The 15,595-nt window shown below is 41.2% G+C and overlaps 1 protein-coding gene across 4 annotated transcripts; it reads right to left on the bottom strand.

Moving 5' to 3' along the window:
- Positions 1-1,112: 1,112 nt before the first annotated feature.
- On the bottom strand, positions 1,113-15,516 carry LOC102432120 (mitochondrial inner membrane protein COX18). Of its 4 annotated transcripts, none has more exons than XM_023758650.1 (6): positions 15,046-15,516; positions 13,574-13,674; positions 11,567-11,730; positions 10,421-10,545; positions 7,885-7,992; positions 1,113-1,224 (listed from the first exon to the last, which is right to left on the bottom strand). In XM_023758650.1, the coding sequence occupies exons 1-6, from the start codon at positions 15,460-15,462 to the stop codon at positions 1,138-1,140; spliced, it is 1,002 nt and encodes a 333-aa protein (XP_023614418.1). In that variant the 5' UTR covers positions 15,463-15,516; the 3' UTR covers positions 1,113-1,137. The 4 variants fall into 4 exon arrangements, with proteins under 4 accessions (XP_023614418.1, XP_023614419.1, XP_006094456.1 ...); XM_023758651.1 differs by lacking the exon at positions 1,113-1,224 and adding an exon at positions 2,944-3,733 and having other exon boundaries at positions 15,046-15,512; XM_006094394.3 differs by lacking the exon at positions 1,113-1,224 and adding an exon at positions 4,372-4,573 and having other exon boundaries at positions 10,421-10,542; positions 15,046-15,505.
- Positions 15,517-15,595: the final 79 nt, after the last annotated feature.

Below are 15,595 nucleotides of genomic sequence, written 5' to 3'. Positions count from 1 at the left end.
TCATTGATGTTTCTCTCTCTCCCTCTCCCTTACTCTCTGAAATCAATAAAAGAAAGTATTTTAAAAAATAATAAAAATAAAATGTATGGATGTTGCTAAGACAGGAAGCTTGCAGACCAATCAGAACAGAAATTAACAAGCATGTATCTCTCTCTCTCTCTCTCTCTCTCTCTCTCTCTCACACACACACACACACACACACACACACTCGCGCTCATTGTAACTTCACTTATCACCCTAAAAGAGAAAAATTTCTTAATATTTTTCTGGGGTCTTCATTCCTGCTTTTTTCTGGGCTTAATCTGATATTAAAGCAATTTAAAAGGTGATTCTTTTTTAAAAAAAGTGATTCTTGGGATCCTCAGAGGAGGAAACTATGGGGACATATTGGTGATTGAAGTATCGGTGCAAAATAGAGAAGCTACTGAGGTTTATTTGGGCACTAATTTTTTCCCCGTAAACTATAATTTCCCGTGTGGTCTAGGAGGACTGGCTGAACCTCTTCTGAGATGTGTGGGTTTGGATTTCAGCTCTTGAGTGCTTTTAAAGCTCTCGAGTGCTTCTCCCCACTTGGTTTTCTCTTCAAGGTCCTTCATGTAGTTTTATAGTCTCTCCTGGGTTATCTGTGAGGAGGCAATCAAGGATTTTGACTTTCTTCTATAAAGCCACATCTTCCCACCTATATGACATTTGGTCAGGATAGGACTGTTCAGGTCTCTCACAATGGTTCCAAGGAAAACTAATGTTGGGTCAATTCCAGGTAAACCAGTTCCATCTCTTAACAGAATTCTGAGCTCAGGTGTCACAATGGCATGATATTCACTGATCCAGGAGTGAGTCTCCCTTCCTGACTCTTGGGCTGAGACACACCCATAAAACAATGAACCCTGTCCACAGACCCATAGAGAAAAAAATCCCTTTTCAGCAAGGGCGAAGGTACAAGCAAGTAGACTATGGTCCCCCTAAAAAGACAAAAGGTTTTCTGAACTCTGCAGGGCCCAGGACTGAACTCTGCCAGGAGTCCCTCAGCAGCAGTTAGAAGAAACCAACAGGGAGTTGTCAAGGGACCTTAACAGCATGTTCTCTGTGCCCATCTAGTACCCACCTTGCCTGACTTCAGCTCTGGAAGTGCCCAAATCAATGGTCACCAACCGATGGTCCGAGGACCACTGGTGGTCTGTGAGGTCCGAAAGGTTGGCAACCACTGCTCCAGATGGTGACAAACTGTTGGGGAAATAAGGTCAAATACCACAGACTCAGAATTTTCTGAAATGAGTCATCTCTCTATATAAAAGGCTAATATGCCAAGTGTCCCCTCGGGAGTTCAACCGGGAGCTCGATTGCTCGCTATTACGTGTGCAGACCACCAGGGGGTGGCACAGAACAAAGGCAGGCCCCGGCCTGCAGCCGGAAGGCCCCGATTGGCCCTGATCGCCAGCCAGGCCTAGGGACCCTACCCATGCACCAATTTCATGCACCAGGCCTCTAGTTTGCTATAAAATCCACCTGGAGAAAGAAATGAGGGGGATATTTACCAGCCTGAAGTCAGGTGACTGATTCACCCCAGTTCATAACACACTGGTTTTCTTTATACAGGAGTATATCCCAAGATCTCAGTCACTCCCAACTCTATCAGAAATTATTCTGAGATCTGGAAAGAAGGGCCTTGTTTTTTCAAATAAACTTATTGTATACATTGGAAAAGCAATTCAAAAAGTTTGAAAATGGGAGAGCAATAGGAAACTAGGTAAAATATACATATGAAAAAAGATACAAATGTACAACATGACATCAAGGGGAATCACAGTAAATAAGGTAAAGTGTGCACATGAAAGGAGATTTACCTATTTGAAAGGGAGAGTCAAGCATGCCTTTATTTTTCACTTCTAAGAAAATGACACACTTCTTTGAGTAGTCAATGGAAGGGGGCTGACTTCCCTCATCCCATCATGAGAAAAATATCTGAATCAGTACACAATGATACATATACCAAGAGCCAACTTATTCCAGAGAGAACCAAAATTGTCCCCAAATCTCCCCTCCTCTTTTTGCTGTAACTGAGGACACACATTTCTATCTCTGCTTCCTTGATTGTACTAGTATATATTGCAGTTATTCGAGGTAGTTATTTTCGTAAGTCAGCACAAAGACTGAATTAATGAATACTGAACCACTCCTACAGAGTGAGTTTCCTGTGAGCCTCTGGTCACATTTGTCAACCATTAATACAATGTATTGTTGAGTCATTTACCTTAAACTCATGGCCAACAGACTCTGGACTGAATGAAGTTTATCTAATGCAGGAGTTTTCTCCTTAAGAAGCTTCACAGACTTCTTGTGATTAGGAACACTAGGCTGCACTTCAGCATGACACTTAGAGGTCATTTTAAATAGAGAAATAAAAAAAAAAGCACAAAAATGAGAAAAAACCAACATAGAACAAGTGGAAAAAGGACACTTATTTAGTTTGAAAGCTGAGATATGAAGACACAGCATTGCCTTGTTTGACTTCCTGGGAAAATGTGCCTCGGGTGACTCAACTATTTTGCTACTCTGTGTATGTCCAAGAATGTCATCAAAAGTATTATAAGTACTGATTTGGGGTTTACAAATAAATTTTAGCGAGTAGGCAAATACAAAATCTGCGAATGAGGATTGACTATACATAAGTTTTAATTCCTTTACTGGGAAGTAGGGTTGTCTTAATCATAAACCAGGGCTGGGAAGTCATGAAAAGAGAACCTAGTCTCAACTGCTTCCTCTAAATTCTCAGTAAGTTGCAATAACATGGCAACCAAAATGGCTAAGATATAATAAACATCACTCAAGAAATGACTTATTAACTTCATTTTATTTTTTTTTAAATATATTTTATTGATTTTTTTTTTACAGAGAGGAAGGGAGAGGGATACAGAGTTAGAAACACTGATGAGAGAGAAACATCTATCAGCTGTCTCCTGCACACCCCCTACTGGGGATGTGCCCGCAATCAAGGTACATGCCCTTGACCAGAATTGAACCTGGGACCCTTCAGACCACAGGCCAACGCTCTATCCACTGAGCCAAACCGGTTAGGGCTCATTTTAGTTTTTATTGTAAAACATAAGATGGAATGATAGGGCATCTCAGAAACAGGTTCATATTCCAACTCAATGAAAATTTGTAATCTTCTCAAATCCTGTCAAATTTATTCCTAAATATCTCAACCAGAATTAATTTCATCATCTTTATGAGTGAAACAAGCAGACTACTGGGTCCACAATTTATATTACCTGTCAATTTTTCCTGTATCAAACATCTACCACTGTTTAAACCCATTAGAGTACTTAATCCTCCCAAATAAACAAGTTTATAAAATCAGCTCCAAAATCAATAGCCCATCTGGTTTACCCCCCTTTGATTAAACAAGCTTAAGCTTAAGATGTTTCACTTTGCTCTAGTAGTACTTAGTTCCATACTTTGTATTTCAGTCTTCTTAAATCTTAGGAAAAGGAATGTACACTGTCTGTCTTCTTTCAGAATGTGGTTAAGAAGCCACACCACCTACCATATTAGGTACTTTCTTGCATGCATGGACTCCTCTACCACCATGTATCTCAAGTCCATTTTCTAAAAAAATCACAAAATAATTCACTGCTGATGTATGTTCCATTCAAATAAGATTTCTTAACTGGGAGCCACCAGAGGCATTTCAGGGCCTGAAGGCCCTCATGTTGTCAGTCTGAGGATTTTTCTAAAGAGAAAACATCGTTTTATTAGATGTTCAAACAGGAATATGATCATTCAGACCTCCAAAATTTTTAGAAATGCCTCATTGGATTCTCTTGTTTTATATAATTTTCACGGGTGGGACTATTCAGTACAATTTGACATCATTTAGTATCTAGCCCTGTTCTCCAAACTTCTACCACCTCTAGCAAGTTGTAATTCTATAAACAGAACCAGGCACTTTTATATTCTTAGGATACAAAACAAACATGCCACCTACATCCTAGCATTTAATAGACTTTAAGTCTTGTCAATTACAACTGGGTCATATTTTAACACAATCCTTCAGAGTTCAAGATTTTATTTATTTTTTTAATATATTTTATTGATTTTTTACAGTGAGGAAGGGAGAGGGATAGAGAGTTAGAAACATCAATGAAAGAGAAACATTGATCAGCTGCCTCCCTGCACGCCCCCTACAGGCATATGCCCCGCAGCCAAAGGAACATGCCCTTGACCGGAATCGAAACTTGGGACCCTTCAGTCCACAGGCCGGATGCTCTATCCACTGAGCCAAAACGGTTAGGGCTCAAGATTTTAAATAAGGGCAAATTAAATCATATCTGAATAAATCTTCTAAGTATATTAAAGTGTTAGTTATACTTCTGTTTCAAAATCGCTGAAAAGTATGTCATTTCCTTGAAATGTACTTGGCGTAGAAAGCAGCAAAGAGGTCCTTATAAGGAGTGTCTGAATCTCCCTTGGTCAACGGTATACGGCAAAATTGGCGAAACCTGGGAGAACGCAGCAGCAAGTTCTGTGAAAGGCCCATGAAGCTGGAGCATAACCAGTAGAGAACAAGTGACTATAAAAAAAAGAAAGAAAGGACATGAATGTTAGCACCGCAGACACCAAGCTTCAGAGACAAAGAAAATTATAATCTCTGCAAATAGAAGTACACTAGGAATAAACAAGACCTGCAATGGCAGTTAGATATCTGTGAAGGGTCTAATAGGTTAGAAAGAAGGATGAAAGGAAGACCAAAAAGCAAAAAGAGAGGTATTCGTGATAGAAAGTGGATGACAGAGTAGCTCCCAGGGACCAAGAGAGGTCTGGCCGCCCTTCTTTGGCTTTTTCCCCACCAAGAGTCCTGACAAACTGCCATAATTAGAGGTAGGGTCCTAGAGGTATAGCCATTTATGATGGCAAACTTAGCCTCCCTAGACTTCACTTTCCTCCATATAGTCATCTATCTACCAACTTTTCTAGTAACCAGTCGCTAAGAATGGTCAGGAATGCATTATCTTTGCCTTTTCTGAGACTTATAGCTCAGCATTATCTTCACTTTTTTGTACTACCATCCAGATTGATTATGTAGGTCAGTGACTAAGTCCTACAGCCTCTCAAAACAATCCCACACAAACTTTTCTTTGGCATCAGAAGGTCACCAGAACCCAGAGGCATGACTATGTGGTGGTTGAGTCCAAGCCCTGGAGTCAAACTGCTTGAGTTTGAATTCCATTTATTTGACTTTGGGTAAGTTATTTTTCTTCTGTTTCAGTTTCCTCATTTATAAAATGGGCACAGGACTGTACCTATCTCAGAAGGTTGCTGTAAAGAATAAATGAGATAACTCAAATAGATGGTAAAGCAGTGTGTGGTCCATATTAAGCACTTGCATTTTTCCAAAAGCAAGTTTTGAGGAGCAGAAAGTAACACATCATCAAAGGCAGATTACCACTGTAGTTAAGAGCAAGAGCCAAGCTGCCTGGATGTGTAAGGCTCTGCCACTTAACAGATGAGTAACCTTGGATGAATTACTTAACCTCTCTGGGTTTAAGTTTCCTCGTCACTAAAGTGGAGATTACAGTAGCAGCTACTTCAGTGCATTGTTGGGAGAATTGTAAGAGCTAATATATGCAAACCACTTCAAATAGTTCCTGGCACAAAGTCAATGCTGACTAAACATGTGCTATCACCATCATCTGATTTATCCACTAAGCAAAAAGTACCCTGAACTCAACTGTACAGACTATAAGCTGTCTATTAAAAATCACTCTTCTTCCTTAGTAATAGTCCTAATTTCCAGAAAGGTATACTGCCATGGCGAAGAGAAAGACTTCTTCCCAGCCTCTTCCGCAGTGAGGTGTGGCCAGGTAACTAAGAGGTGAGCAGGAGTGTTTGGTGGGACAGCTGGCAAGGCTCCCTCCAAGCGCTCACTGCACGTGAAGCACCCTGTTACCACTCCTGCAGAGACAAGCTCCGGCAGCCATCACGGCCATACTGGGGCCTGAAGGACAGACATTACAGACTGGATGGTGGAGCATTAGGAGAGAAGCAGCCCTAACTGGTTTGACTCAGTGGATAGAGGGCCGGCCCAGTAACTGAAGGGTCCCAGGTTTGATTCTGGTTGGGAGCACATGCCTGGGTTGCGGGCTCAAATCCCCAGTAAGGGGTGTACAGAAGGCAGTCAATTGATGATTCTCTCTTATCATTGATGTTTCTCTCTCTCTCTCCCTCTCTGAAATCAATAAAAATATATATTAAAAAAAGAGAGAGAAGCAGGCTGGGTCTCTCATGTCTTGTAAGAGATACACTAAGCTGCCTAACTGAATTTCCTATATTTGAGAGAATAAACTTTTGGGTATTTAAGACACTTCTTCAGATGTGTTACTCACTTTGAACCCAGACCCTCACTGAAACTTCACTGCCCTTATTTTATTTGAGCTGGGGGGGGGTTCCTCAGTTATAATTGGCATTATTTCTCCCAAGAAATGTCGTGAACCTGTATTTTTCTATTTTATAGGGTATTTTACAACAATACTACTATTATATGAAAATTATTATAAGTACTTGGTGTTATTTCATTTATTCTCACAGACATAATGATGTCTATTTAAGACATGTAGAAACTTAGTTATTTTATATAGGAGTAATGACAATATTATGTCTAAGGGACAGCTTTAGTTATATATATACACTTAAATATATTTTATTGATTTTTTTTTTTTTTTTTACAGAGAGGAAGGGAGAGGGATAGAGAGTTAGAAACTTCGATGAGAGAGAAACATCGATCAGCTGCCTCCTGCACACTCCCTACTGGGGATGTGCCTACAACCAAGGTACATGCCCTTGACTGGAATTGAACCTGGGACCCTTCAGTCCACAGGCCGATGCTCTATCCACTGAGCCAAACCGGTTAGGGCAGTAATATATGTTTGATGCTGAATACATACTGTTCCAGATTCCTAAGATAAGTAACATGAAAAACTTTACATATGCTGATATAACCCTAACTATCAGCAACAAATAGATTCTACTTTATGGTCTATGCGTTGGCTCTGAGCAAAAAGAGAGCTATACCTGACACAGCTTTTGCCTTCTTAGCACTAAGTATCCATGGGTAATAAGCAAAAGACCAAAAATATGAAATAACTGCAAACATAACAATTTCTCTATTTCTATAAAAGTTTAATTACAGACCTCACTAGTTTGGCTCAGTGGATAGAGCGTCGGCCTGTGGACTGGAACTGAAGAGTCCTGAGTTCAATTCCGGTCAAGGGCACATGCCCGGGTTGCGGGCTCAATCCCTACTGTGGGACGTGCAGGAGGCAGCCGATCAATGATTCTCTCTCATCATTGATGTTTCTATCTCTCTCTCCCTCTCCCTTCCTCTCTGAAATCAATAAAAATATTCTTTAAAAAAAAAGTTTAATTATAAATAAATAGGGGCAAGTGTACCTATTTCATAAAGAGCTGTATGAGGTTAAATAATATTACATATGAACACATATGGACTTGGCACAAAGTCTGCTTCTTTTTTAAGTGCTAAATTCCTTAACTAAGTCTATATAGACAGAAACAATTCAATATATCACCTAATCAAACAGAGCAAATACTTTGTTCATGGTAGTGTGCAAGGTACTTTGCAAAATTGTAAAAAGAAAAAAGGTTTGAGTTAGTAAGAGAGTTAAGACATTCACATACAGGAAGGTCAATCAATCCCAAGAAATATGTGTCACTCGGTGACAGAGACAGTAAATTCGTTATTACAGAAAAACTCAGAAACCAGTAAGGGATTGAGTTTTCAGAGAAAGCTCAGTAGAAGAGGCAGAACCCAGCCAGATAAAACTAAGGTCAGACAAGATTTAGCACACAATGCTGGTGTTTACTCACCGAAGGTACTGTCGCAGCAATTGGAATCATCAACACTGATATTCCCCGTACAAAGTAGGTAACACCCGTCTGAAAACGAGACATTCTAATTTTTTGTAGAGCAACAATCTAAAAGGGCAGAATATATACACACACCATGATTATTAAAATGCATAAAATGGCCTTCACTTACATTTTAACCAATGAAAAAAAAGAAAACACTGATAAGTTTATTTGGTTGATCATCTATCTTTTATAAAACTTAATAATTATGCAGAAATCTTAAAAGTAGCTTTAATTAATAGCAATAAAGAAGAGATTCAACTATATTAAATAGAATCACAGCATAATTTTTATAAGACAACTAGAGGCCTGATGCACAAAAATTTGTGCAAGAGTAGGCCTTCCTTCCCCCGGCTGCCAGCACTGGCTTTCCTCCAGCACCCGGGACCCAGGCTTCCCTCTCTTGGCCGCCAGCAGGCACCCAGGATCCAGACTGGCTTCCCTCTGGCCCGGCTTCGTCAGGAAGGACGTCCATAAGACATCCGGTCCAATTAGCTTGTTATCCTTTTATTATTAAAATGGTTTTTAAAGATTGTAAGACTGAAAGTCCCTTCAAGATAGGTACTATGGCTCTGGCCAGTGTAGCTCAATTAGGTGAGCATCATCCTGTGCACCAAAGGGTCTGGGGTTTGATTCCTGGTTCAGTCCCTGCTTGGGTTGCATGCTAGAGGCAACCAACCGATCTCTCACATCGATGTTTCTTTCTCTCCCTCTCCCTTCCTGTCTCAGTCTCTCAAATCAATAAAAACATATTTTTTTTAAAAAAGATAGGTAGTATGTATGAATCATTACCCTTGTTTTTTGGTACTTAAGTACAGTGCCTGGCATAAAGAAGGAACTTGGTATCTCAAAGATTTGTGATCTGGCTACATGGATAAAGGGGAATAACCAAAGCAAGGGAAAGCAGTTATAATTTATGAATTATTTATTTAAGAGGCAACATAGTAGTAATGATTATGAGCCCAGACTCTAGGCCCAAACTTCCTAGGTTCACATGGCAGCCCTGTATTTAGTGGTCATATGACTGTGCAAGTTATTTAACCTTTCTGTTCCTCACTTTCTCCACCTTAAAATGCACATAATAATAGTAATAGTACCTATATCACAGAATTAGTCAAAAGAATTAGATGAGTTAATTAGCCCTAGCTGGTTTGGCTCAGTGGATTCCAGTCAAGGGCACATGCCTGGGTTGCAGGCTTGATCCCCAGTAGGGGGCATGCAGGAGGCAGCCAATCAATGATTCTCTCTCATCGCTGGTATTTCTATCTCTCTCTCCCTCTCCCTTCCTCTCTGAAATCAATAAAAAAATATTTCTTTAAAAATGAGCTAATTAATGTAAGCTATTAAAATAGTGCCTGAAATATGGTGTATGTTAAGTAAGAATAAGCTTTTCTTAAACCTATACATACTGGGTTAGTAGATGGTATAAAGTAAAGACTAAAGGACGGACATTAATCCATGGTGACCTTGTATTTATCACTTCCTTCTTTCTAACAAATATTCACTAAGTCCAACCACGTTCACAAGGCTCTGCTGGGTTCCCCTTTAGGGAAATACACTTAGACCACACACTTAGACTGGAGTCTTTCCTCAAGAAACTGTCACCCAACACCTTTAGGTATCATCTTCATTTTTCTTGTCTAAGAAAATAAAGGTATATGAGATTTCCCAGAGACCAGTGGACATGAAGTCTATGAGATCACAACTGAGGTAGATAATTTCTAAGGTTTCTTCTAGTTCAAAGAGTCGATGTTCTTTTCAGAGTTTGAGAACAGCTCTTTATGAAATTAAAGGCATGCTTCCCATAAACTGTTGAGTAAAGGAGCATGGGATAATGGTAAGACATAGCTAAGAGATCATATTGAATATGTATGTGTTTTTCCACTCCATCTTATAAAGAAATTCTATTATTTTTCTAAGATCGCATAACTAAAAAATGGCAGTCAGGTAATGACTTTATTCTCTGCCTACAAATTTATATATTAAACATATACACAAAATACCAATCTATTGTGGGAATAAAACCAGATTGATTAGACATCTTAATGACCGTCTTTAACCAAAAGCAAATCACAATTCTGAATGTATTAGAATCATATAATTTTAAAGTTGAAAGAGACTTTGGAAGTGTTCTAATTCAGCTTTCTTACTTTAATGATGAGCATTCTGTCCCCCAGAGAGGTTAAGGAACTGACCCAAGACAGTCAGTTTGTCGATGGCTGACCTGCAACCAGAAACCAAACTAAATTCTAGCTCTACAGGCAGAACCCCAGCCAGATGAAGCTAAGATCAGACACGATTTAGCACACAATGCTGGTGTTTACGCACTGAAGGTACTGTCACAGCAATTGGAATCAACACGGATACTCCCTGAACAAAGTAGGTAACACCCGTTACCTACTCACCTTCAGTGAGTAGCTCTGAATTAAGACTCAAGCAACAACAGAAATCCTAATAATTTAAATGGCAAACAATCTTGTTTAAAACCACTGACCTCTACTATTATTAAATTGATGGCACCAATGCAGATAGGCAGAATCCAAGTGGAATCCAGTGCAGTGAGGTCAGGAAACCACAGGACCCCACCAGTTGCTAACTGCTCCTGGACAGAAAAACCTGCTGAAAATTTATAAATAAAATAATTTATTACAACAGCAGAAAGAAATACACAAGACATTATGTAGGATAATAATTCCAAAAAGGTGCCCCTCACACTAAAGACTTGCATTGGTTTTATTCAGGCTCTTTTCATTCCGTAACACAAATCAGTCCTTCCTGGATTGAGAAAGAGGCAAGCAGCTTTCTGTAGCAAACAGACTTAGAGAGAAAAAAAATAAAAATATGTAGCAGTGCCCTGACGGTGTGCCAAGTGGTTAGAGCACAGGCTTATGCACAGAAGGGTTGAGAATTCAATTTCCAGTCAAGGGCACAATTCCCAGTCAAGCGCATGTACCCGGGGTGCAGGTTCAGTTGGTGTGTGGATTGGAGCATAATGCTCTCCAGTTCCATCCATGCTGTTCCAAATGGTAAGAATTCCTTCTTTTGATGTCTCTCTCACACATGATGTTTCTCTCTCTCCGCTCCCTCCCTCCCTCCACTCTCTTTAAAAATCAATGGAAAAATATTCTTGGGTGAGGATTAACAACAACAACGAAGTAGCAATAATCGTTTCAGGCTTAACTTTAAATAATTATGTAGCCATAGCTGCTTGTTTAGAATCTATTCAGATTACTTTCTGGTTAGAAATGCCTTTAAATGAAAGTAAAAAACAAGTGCTTTAGTTCATATTGTTTCTCAATTAATGTTTACATTTATCACTCTGAAAGCTTTTCTGTTCTCTTAAGTTTATAAACAAAAACAATTCCTGGTTAGGAAACCAAACTCTGAAATTATAACACTAATTTTATTATGATCTCTAAGAAGCAATATTACTGCTTTCCTTTCTAGATTTATTTTCTCAACACAGCTAGTTTGCTTACACTCAATATTTTAAATTGTATACTTATACCCTTCATAAGGAAGACTGGTTAAAGTATTCTATTTATGAAAAGTATGGGGTATTTTTTTCTTTTTTCTTTAGAGTACAAAGACAATGTTAGGGAACTTATTTGGGGGGAAAACAAACTTCTATAATAACTACCTTCTGAATGTGTTGCTCCTGTGCTAAAATTCCGCAGAGCGACAGACATAAAGATCCACATTGGAAGCTGAATCCAGACCAACACTGTGGCTTTGAAAGGGTGGCAATTATCCCGAATGTACAGCTCTGAAACAAGCCTCTGCATATTCTTTAGATAAGTGAACCTATTTTGAGGGAAGAGGGGAAAAGAAAAGGGAGAAAATATCATTTGATCACTAATAGTGCTTCATAACCATAGCATAAACACGACCAGGTTGTGGGTATTGGCTGAAGAATTTGTGTAGGATTTTTAATTGTCACAAGCTATATTAAGGAGCTGCCTAAATAAAAGGTAAATAAAGCCTTTTACTGAAAATTCTCTAGCAATGTATACAAATTACATAACAATTCAACAAATCTAACATTGGCAGACTATAAGCTTTGTCTATGGTCATCTTTGGCTAGTTAGGCTTTAAGAAGGGAAACCTCACTACTAAACTGGTATTATTGCAGTTTCTATAGGAAATATGAAAAGTAAAAGTACATTTTATTCAAACCTTCCATTCCAGCCAAGCTTAATTACTTGGTCCCTGAATATATTTGTTTGTACCAATGTGGTTTTGTACTGTGTGCGCTCTTAGCCTGTCAAAACAGTCTCCATTTTTCAATTCTTTTTCATGAATATTTTCTTCGTTTCTCGGTTAAGCATATTAGTTATTCCTGTTGTTAAGTCTCACTTTCTTGACTACAGTCTCCTTGAAGGTCAAGTGCTGGGTCTTATTCATCTCTAAATCTCTTGCCATATATTTTGTAAAAGGTATGGCATTCAATAGGTTTGCTACATTTACTTGAATTAAGACAGCACACACAGACATTCCAGGGTCTTTGTAATTCTGTTACTCCTTTATAGACACCTGTATTTTCTGATGCCTGAAATGGCTTAGGTCATCCAACAAATCAGACTTCCGCATCAGCATACCTTTGGAAATGATTTTATCATCTGTGTGGACAACCCACTCTCTTGGCTGTCCACCTGGCACACTCCCTTTCACCTTCCAAGACTGTCCCAATGAAAATGTAGGAAACCTTCAGAGTGTCTTTCCAGAAAGCCACCCATCTCCGTAACGATGTGGCTGAACAATCATCGTGCCAGTGCTGCGTCACCAGGGTGCCACCAACTTATCTAGGATGTATTTACAACCCAGGTGAGCAGCTGTAAGTCTGTTCTTTTGGCATAGAGCTGTAATTGTGAGAGTTCTTTGATCAGTAAAACTTCAAAACTACAGGTCTGTCAAGTTTTCTTAACACTAAATAGAGAGAAGCACTTTCATAATGAAAATAGTTGGCAAATGTATACCTATAGAGCTAAATGTATGGATAACCATATATATGTATTTCTCATTTCTGTGAAATGGTGAACACTATGTCACAGTATAGTAAGGATAAGAATTTGGGGAACTAAGTAGTAGCTTAGGTTGACTGAAGCATGATGACTTAGAAGTTCGCAGTGGATGACTACGGTCATGCACCCTTGGGCAAGGGTTTCTAGGACCCCAGAAAGATTACTACACAGGGTAATTACAGTCGATGGACAGCACCCTAGCTATCCAGTTGCTCCTATTATAATATTCACATTTTCTACTTCCACATTCCTGAGGGCTACTGCCTACTGTATCTTTTCAAAAAGGTGAAGTTTGGAAAATAACCTGTATGATTTGTTGACTAAAGCACCAACAGACTGGCACAGTATCTTTATCCTGTGAAGCCTTCCCTGACTTTCCATAATGACCCAACTCCTTGCACAAAACCTTTCTTCTAGTACTTAATTCAGTCATTATTTGATTGCAGGTCTTTTGAGTAGGATGGGGTCTCTTTAAGAATAAGAAACTTGCCTGGCCCCAGTGGCTTAGTGGTTGAGCATTGACCTAAGAGCTAAAGCTACAGAATACTCAAACCTATAATTAACATAATCACTTTCACATAATAGACATATATTTTTATGGTCTTATATGCACAGAATTATCTTACCTGGCAACTCTTTTGGACCACCCCAACTGTTTTGCACGAATTGCAACTTCATGGTTAAGGTGTTGTGCAATATTTTGTATTTCTGGTTGCAAATTGTCCACCTAGCTAAAGAAAAAGTAGAATTTGTTATGAGCACATAAAGGACCTTTATTTATAACCACTCATAGTTTTATTTTCTATTCCCTCAACTCATTTAACATTTTGGTTTCCTGCCCAGCCAGAGTGGCTCAGTGGGTTACAGTGCCGTCCCATTCCCACTGGGAGGTTGAGTTGATTCCCAGTCAGGGCATGTACTGGGTTGCCAGTTCCATCCCCAGCCCATCAGGCCAGGCTGCATGTGGGAGGCAACCTATCGAAGTTTCTCTCTCACATTGATGTTTCTGTTTCTCTTTCTCTCTCCCCTCCTCCCTCCCTCCCTCCCACTCTCTCTAAAATCAATGGGAAAAAATATATCCTCGGGTGAGGATAAAACAAAAAGTTATGGTCTACTGAGCATGTCAAAAAACCTTAAGTCTAAGCATAAGATGTTAAATTGCTTAAGATATCCTGTTACAACCAAATCCAAATTCCAGATTATACACTTAGCTGTGTGCTGTTGGGCAAGTTACTTAACCTCTAAGATCCGGTTCCCCCATAAATAAAATGTGCAGCAGTACCTACTTCACAGGGTTATTGTAAGGATTAAATGAGAACGGCGCCTGCACTTTTATGTTGCATCCCTGGCTTTCCCAGTACCGTCAACTGAGGAAATAGAAGGGTATTAATTAAATCGCTAATATTTTCTGTGACAGCCCCCAAACTTTGCATTATCTGCCCTGTGTTGATTCTGTAAAGTAACTCACTGCCTTGATCCTGCTGCCGAATCTCTTTCGGTTTTGTTTCCAGGCTTTCCCCCCAATGATAATAATCTTTGAAGCCATTTTTTTTTGAAGTCTTCCATTTTGAATACTATTTTGCTTTCGTTGCACTTAAACTCATAATATGTGACTTGACCTCCTAATCTCGGGAAGCAGGGCAGGAAGGTCTTCCTATCCTAATCCCACACCAAAGACAAGGAGGCACCGAAGGGCGAGCGGCTGAGACTCGCCGGACACGGGCCTGTCGGTGGACCGGCCTGAATCAGGGGTCCAGTTTGCAAACCGCTAGCCCGGCAGGTCTTCCCCAACACGATCGGTCTGAAAGCCCGGGAACTAAAGATGCTGCAACCAGCAGGGGGTTGCGGCCCCGAAAGAGGTCATTTCACAGGTCGCACCACCAGTTTTCCTGCTCCTGATGCCTTTCTCTCTAACAAGGCCAGGGGACCACTCCTGCTCTGAGCACAAACCCAGAGGGTAAACGAGATGGCTGGTGCACGTGCCATTCAACATCTCGTACTTCCCACGTCCAGTGCGAGTTACCCTTCTCAGCAGCGACGCGGTCACCACGAGGAACACTAAGCCGCCCGCCCCCGGGCGCGGCGCGGCGGCCCTCACCTTGGCCAGGATGTAGTGCTGGTAGGCCGCCAGGGGCAGCGTGACGGCGCCGCGCAGGGCCACGGTGGTGAAGAGGATGCTGCCCCACCAGGGCAGGCCCGTGACGCCGTGCGCGGCGAGCAGCATCTCCTCCGCGCCGTGCACCGGCGCCGAAGCGGCCAGCGCCTCGTACCAGCCGCCCGCGCCGCCCGGGTCAACTGCAGACACGGAGGCCACCGCCCACGCTGGCAGAGCCGAGCGCCTGGCACCGCCGGTCGCGGCCGGAGCGAAGTGCGGGCCCCGGGCCTCGGGCTGCAGGACGGCCGGCGGCCGCAGCCACCTCCCGCCCAGCCGGCCCAGCATGGGTGCCAGGGCCGAGCCCGAAAGGCGGGCTTCACCGACGAGCGGCAGGTACAGTTCCGGCGACCCCGCGCGCATGCGCCGGCGACCCCGGAGCGTGCGGTGGGCGCGCGCCCGCCCTCGGCCACGGTTGACCTTCCCGGTCAAGTTCGTGACGTTCGCGTCGCAGGGGAGATGACGTGAAGGATACGGAAGTCCCGCCTTCCACGCG

Source organism: Myotis lucifugus, unplaced genomic scaffold (assembly GCF_000147115.1).
Source record: "Myotis lucifugus unplaced genomic scaffold, Myoluc2.0 scaffold_136, whole genome shotgun sequence".
Classification (NCBI taxonomy): Eukaryota; Metazoa; Chordata; class Mammalia; order Chiroptera; family Vespertilionidae; genus Myotis; species Myotis lucifugus.
This window is presented reverse-complemented; position numbering and strand designations above follow the sequence as displayed.